The sequence below is a fragment of the Actinia tenebrosa genome, unplaced genomic scaffold (assembly GCF_029948245.1).
Source record: "Actinia tenebrosa isolate PJP-AT-01 unplaced genomic scaffold, QUT_ActTen_1.0 PGA_scaffold6__47_contigs__length_16458017, whole genome shotgun sequence".
NCBI lineage: Eukaryota > Metazoa > Cnidaria > Anthozoa > Actiniaria > Actiniidae > Actinia > Actinia tenebrosa.
This window is the reverse complement of record NW_028292583.1, coordinates 15,758,727-15,765,066: the sequence shown is the minus strand read 5'-3', so window position 1 is coordinate 15,765,066 and position 6,340 is coordinate 15,758,727. Positions and strand designations below refer to the sequence as shown.

At 45.3% G+C, this 6,340-nt stretch overlaps 1 protein-coding gene across 1 annotated transcript; it reads right to left on the bottom strand.

Moving 5' to 3' along the window:
* Positions 1 to 857: 857 nt before the first annotated feature.
* On the bottom strand, positions 858 to 4,941 carry LOC148906201 (uncharacterized). Its single transcript, XM_089039425.1, has 3 exons — positions 4,578 to 4,941; positions 1,352 to 1,606; positions 858 to 1,219 (listed from the first exon to the last, which is right to left on the bottom strand). The coding sequence occupies exons 1-3, from the start codon at positions 4,939 to 4,941 to the stop codon at positions 858 to 860; spliced, it is 981 nt and encodes a 326-aa protein (XP_088895551.1).
* Between the last annotated feature and the right edge of the window lie 1,399 nt (positions 4,942 to 6,340).

The window sequence follows — 6,340 nt, the reverse complement described above, 5'->3', positions numbered from 1 at the left end:
AAGAAAGTCTGTCAGAAGACCAAAAGCACCAAATGCAATGATTGCAACAAGGAGATGTCTACTTTACAGGCCTTACAATATCACCGTCAGAATAGAGTCTGTCTAAAAGGCTGCTGTACTCGCTGTGACCAACCCTTCTTCGAGGAGAACTGGCATAAATATCGCTGTCGTCGTTATCATCTCGAAGACATTGTCTGTGAAGTCCATGGAGACGTAGCAGAGCGTTGTTGTCCCACAGAAACGTCCAGGACTTTGACTAAGTTAAAGCAAGAAATAGATGAGATCTTCGTTGGTTTCGACGACGTCGAAGGTGTAAGGTGGGAGAATAGGGAACATTGGGAAGGAATCTGTGAAGATTGTGGTTGTAGACGTAGCGATCAGCATATTTGGTGCTGTCTTTATGATGGTCCTAAGCCCTTAGATCATTATCTGTTGGTAAGGAAGGAGTGGAGTTTAACAAAATAACAATAAAAAATAAGTATATAATGTTACCTTACATTGCAGCGTTCTTAGGAGGTGTGACTATTACCTTATCGGTGTATGAAATGACGGAAAAAATGAGGTCCGACGTAGCAGACCAATACTTAACCGCTCATGAGGATGACTAATCACACAATGGATTAGCTTCAGTTCTACGTTCGATGTCAAACTTCCATCGACCATTGACCTTACCATGACTACGTATGTTGGTGTATTCTTCGCCTTGCAGTACATACCTTACACAGTCGGGTGCCCATAATGTGTACTCCTCACCGTCGCGTTCCAAGACTAACCTCAAACGGTTGATGTCCTCGAACATGACATAATTTTTTATTCGGTATGAGACTCCTTGCAGCAGATCGCGCCAGTGTGTTTGTTTAATTATCATTATATCTATGAAATATTCTTTGGTGCGTTCGTAAAGTATCTTGTGACTTGAAAGCCTTAACGCACCAAGGACAAGGTATGCGTATTCCAAGAGCATATTCGTTGATTTCCCTGCAAAGCACATCGTAATCGTTGCTTACCATGGTTAAATATCCATTATCCTGGTATCTATCCATCATATCTTTCTGCTTATCTGACAACACACCATTGCCTTTGGGCGTTTTCAGTTCCAGACAGAGTCCATTGTATTCCTTATGAGCATTTAAGATTAAAAGGTCAGGTTGACCTGCTTGATAACCTTTCTGCCAGCAAGTGATGCGCTTGTGACTGGAATCCTGTAATTCTCCTAGACCTGGAGCAATTAGCATTTGAGGGTGAAATCTACGTATGTAATCTACAAGCTTTTTATGTAAATCGAACTCATTTTCTATCTTGAATACCAACTTATTAGGACCATCGAAGCGCTTCTCCAGCTCATACTTACCCGTTTTCCTTAGCGCGGGTAGGACTTCCTCAAAGACCCAATCGCGAAACTCCACAGCTTTGGGTAGTTTGGAACTAAATATCAGTTCGTACAAACCAGGTTCGGATATAAACACGGAATGTGGTTGCGTAGTAAAGGAGCGGTGATTCGCAGCCCCTTGTAGATCAACCCATTTTTTCTGGTATTTCTCAGATACGTGGGCTCTAATTGCATCTCTAGGACGCTCATAGCCCAACGCCAAAGCCACCTCCTTTGCTTTGAAGTACAAAGTTTCGCCTTGCACTATGCATTGCAGTTTAGTTTCGTTGTTTTCGAATACGCGGAGCATTATATATACCTTTTTTCTTAATATGCGACGCTCTTTAGCTGATTCATTTCTACGCTCAACTGGGCGTCAGACACCACGAAGATGTATGCGTTGATCTTGTCTGAGTCGCCTGCGCTAGCGTTTAAGTCACGCTTGATTTCCAGGGTAATGCCGTCCTGGGTATTTACCAGACGCAATCCCTGCCCATGTAAATCCTCGTCGTTGGTGGTTCGCATATCAATCCACAGTGCATACTTATTGGTAAAGAACTCACCGGGTGTAACTTGATCCCCAAACTTTCTTTTTATTTCCCTGTAGATGTCTGAGGGCTTCATTCCCTGCGAATACACCTTATTTGGAACTCCATTGATGCTAATCCCGACGTTGGTGATGCCGGGGTTATGAAAGGCTTCAGAGTCGCGCTTACCGGCTTCATAAGGCTTAATAAATACCAACATCAGCCCCGTAAGACTGCGACGTGGTAAATTAATGCTCTGAGTAATTACCGCGTCTGTCTTATCCAGGAAACTAAAGGTTTTGTACATTACCGCGTGGTCGTACAAGAAAGCCTTTCCAGCACTGTATTCCATGCCAGCGCTACGTGCTAGATCTTCGGAGTGTATGGTTTCATACTGCAATTCCAGGTTGGTAATGGCGTATGGATGAATACTTCCCGACAACGCAGTGCTTAACCCGCCAATGATGTTAGCCATGTTGGCTAAGGTCACTTCAAACTGCAACTCACTCAACTGTCTAGGATAATAAACCCCGTGGCTGGTAATAGCCTCAAAGTCCAATGGTATTACGTATTTAGTACCATAGGCTGTCTTGATGGCCTTTGCATCTGCCACGTCAGTTGCGTCGCCAGAATCGGTAGGTTGTGTCTTGGTGGGAGTCCTAACCTTACGTAATATTGCGCTACCGATACCCTGCTCTATTTTTTGTGCCCTTTCGAATGCAGTCAGCCACAGATCTTTGTAGGTGGTGTACAGGTCATAGTTGTTTAAGTCTAAGAGGGATTCCCCGGCGAACTTTACTCGCATCTTTGAAACGATGTTGCGACCAAGGTTGTTAACGATAATCCTTTCATCTGTGGGGTTTGACTGCACCGCTAGGTCGAACCTTAAAGCCAAGGTGCCAGGAACTAAGACTAGGTTATCCGTTAGGCGGGGCACGCCTACGTACAGCGTTTCTCCAGGTTTGGCGCTGCTGGGGGTAAAGGTGACCCGGTGAAAGGTGCGTTCTGCTTTCAGTCCGCCAACCTGCTTAGGTAATACGTTGGGGTTTAACTTTGAGCTTATCATATATAATGGAAGTAGAAGGTGATTTTGATCCCCTTACCGAAGAAGGTCAAGTAGACATTAACGATGACCAATATGATTACCTAACCGCCGACAGCGAAAGAGACGGTCTAACCACCGGCGAAAGGGTCAAAAGGAATTACGGCGTTAGCAGAGTAAGTAGCGTTATGAGGACCCTCAGGAGCATGTTTAAGACCAAAAATCCAGACAAACCCATTCCACAGCGCTTTGAAATGACAAATCTGGGGTCTGTCCCCGAAGCCCCCAGCGCTGCATGGCTTAGTAAGGTTCAGGAACAAATGGATGAATCCATGGAAGAAACCCCGGACGACTTTGATAGGATCAAGGAAGAATTCCCAAACTGGGATCCAAACAAAGTCCAAGTAATGTTCAACGCGGATAACGAATGGGGTAGGGAAGTCATAGTAGCAAGGTTAAATAGGTCTAATGCTCATCCATATGTCATCAGGGACATAAATGGTAAATACTACGCAGATAAAAAGATTCCTTCAACCCTTAGAAAGGTCTTAGGAGAACCCAACTTACCCGAAAGAATGAGAGAAAATAGTGAGAATATTGACGAAGCCGTCGAAAGTGTTAAGACCATAATAGAGCGGCAACAAAAAGGGTTTGAGGCGATAAGGGAAGTCGAAAGACTAAAGGAAATAATGAAGGAAAGGGAGGCAGAATACATGCGACGGAACCGACTGCTCCTAGATGCTCAAAAGAAAGGAATCAAGGGCAAGAACGAAGTCATACTGCAATTCAAGCGAGAAGCTGAAACGGCTTTAGACGAAAGAGACCAAGCCAGACAAGCCCTCAATCTTACCCTGCAAGACCTAGATATTAATAATGAGGAAGCTAAGGACTTACGGACCACCATAACTAGGTCTTTAGAGGAACGGCGGCAGTTGGTTGCTGAAATCAACGCTAAAGAGGAGCAACTTCGGCAAAGAGATCAGGCTATTGAAGACCTGGAGGGGCAAATAGAGCGACAACGAACAGTCATCGAAGATCAAACTCGCCCCGAAGAGGAAAGGGAGGCAGCTCAAAGGGAATCAGAAACCCTTCAGGTACACCTTGCGGAATTACAGGCGCAAAAGGAAAACCTGGAAAAGGAGCTGGGGCTTACCACCAAGGAAAAGGTAAAAAGAGCCCTTTTGAAGTATGGTATTCCGCTGGCATTTGCGGTCGCTATTTCAAGCGTAGTAGGAGTTATCCTATCCGCGCTTAAGGCTACAGGCGCGGGCGTAAAGAAATTAGGCAATGGACTAACGGACTTGGGAAAAAAGATGGCAGCCGGTCTTCCTGGGCTGCTGGGTTCGGTTGTTTCCTTGGCACTTAGGGCCGGCGGAGAACTGTTGAAGTTCGTGGGGAATAACATTTGGATCTTGGTTGTCGCTATTGGGGTGGTACTCCTGAAGAAGCTAGGTCGATGAAGGGACCTTGGATTTCCTGTCCTTAGAATTGCTGCGCTCTTTCCGCGTCCTTGATTGAGGATAATGAAAGATAGTATTTGCGCCGCCCTGATAATTTGGGGCTAGCGGCAGCACGCTCATAGTGGAAATGGGTTTATGACTCCAAACCGCGTCGGTAATATGGCTGCCTATGCCTATACTATTTATCCTTACGGCACCCGGCGTCAGCCCATCGGTGCTACCATCATCAGGAAACATTTGTAACTTAGCATATTTACAATTAATTACCATATGAAACGTGACCGGCGTCAGATCTTCACGGCTAAATTTGTTTGGCTCCATCGAAAAGTGGGCCGCTCTTCTGCTGTTCGGGGAAGTTCGATAGGGGGGCAAAGGCTCGTCATTCTCATCGACAAGCCTAAACCCCACATTCGCGCTCATTCCCGTGTTAATGCTAATGGTGCAAATGACTAACGCAGGACCTCCAACTTCAACCCACATTCCCATATCAAACCACTCATGTCCTTCGTACTCCTTCACGTCTAAGTAGTGAACGTAATGCATTTCACTTAAATGCGGATTCATATAATTTAAGAATCACAGATTCTCACAGGCTTAACACTGTAAGAGTGCTGATGGTCGCGTGATTATAAGGTCGATCTCTTTGATCTTCTATGCTATTTATGCACGCCGACGCCGTGTCATCTACGCGCATTTGCAGCTTTACCTTCCCATGGCAGTTAGCAACCATATGAAGAGTCCAAACCGATAGATTTTCGGCGCTATTCGTTGGCGGCTCTACCGAGAAATGTGTAGGCTCTCTGTTGTTTGTCTTCGCGCGCATGGGCTGTAATACTCCATTGTCGTCGCAGAAACGAAATCCTACGTTTGCATCACTCACCGTACCAATGCAAATACTGCATATTATCAATTTCTTTCCTGAGTAATTCAAATTCACGGACATGCCCGTGACATCAACCCAAGATGCTTGGGTGTATTTTTTCTCGCCTGTGTAAGTCGTATAAACGCAATCTACTCCAGCTACGTAGGGGTTATTCATCGCCATATATAATAGCTCAGACCAATGCTTGCAGCTGCTAAGCCGGCCTTTAGTAAGTTATGGTCATATTCCTCAGGTATCGTAGGCAGGACCTTCTTTGATGGTTTCTTAACTACGGGTAGCTTCGTTTCATGCGACATTTTTGACTTCTCTACGAAGTGAGGAATGCTCTTAAGAGTGTCAGAGTTCACGTCGTTCACCCCAAACTTCATATCCTTAGTAGCTCGTTGAAGTTTGTTGTTGTATCCTACTACAGAACCAGTATTTATAGATAAATTACTAGGCATTAACCAACAACCCGGGGCTACTGCATAGTCCAACCTCGCCTTAGAATTTTGTATGGCTAGTTGGTAACGCTGTACGCCCTTGCTAATGTCACCCTCCAAGATTGAACTTTCGAATAAGATCAAGGCTTCGGCTCGCGTTTCTTCTGCGGCGCCAGTATTTCCGATTATACTTGATCGGGCGTTTACCTGAGCTCCAAGGATAGAATACACGTAAGCTTCTATGCTGCGGTTTAAACGGGCAAGGCCGGCTTTGGTTAGTCCTTTACCTTCTGGGGGTATGAAATTAAGATATTGCTTTGTTTGCTCGTCGTTGGTAATTTCGATAATCAGTGGATTAGCCCCTGCATACTTACCACCCTCGTCTTTGAACAGAGGTCCGTCTCTGACTTCCTTAGTGGTCTTAGCGTTTGGTTCAAAGAAGGTGCTACTGTCGCGAGTTTCTTTGTGATACCCAGTGTTCCATCGTAGATTCAACGCATGAACTTCCTTATCACTTAGCTCGTGTCCACCAATCCCCCAATAAGCCCAAATATGCCCCAGACCATTGTTAGCGCCGGCAGTGCATCGGAAATCCTTCCCTACAACGTCAAACTCCTTACAAAGTCTGTCATAAGCC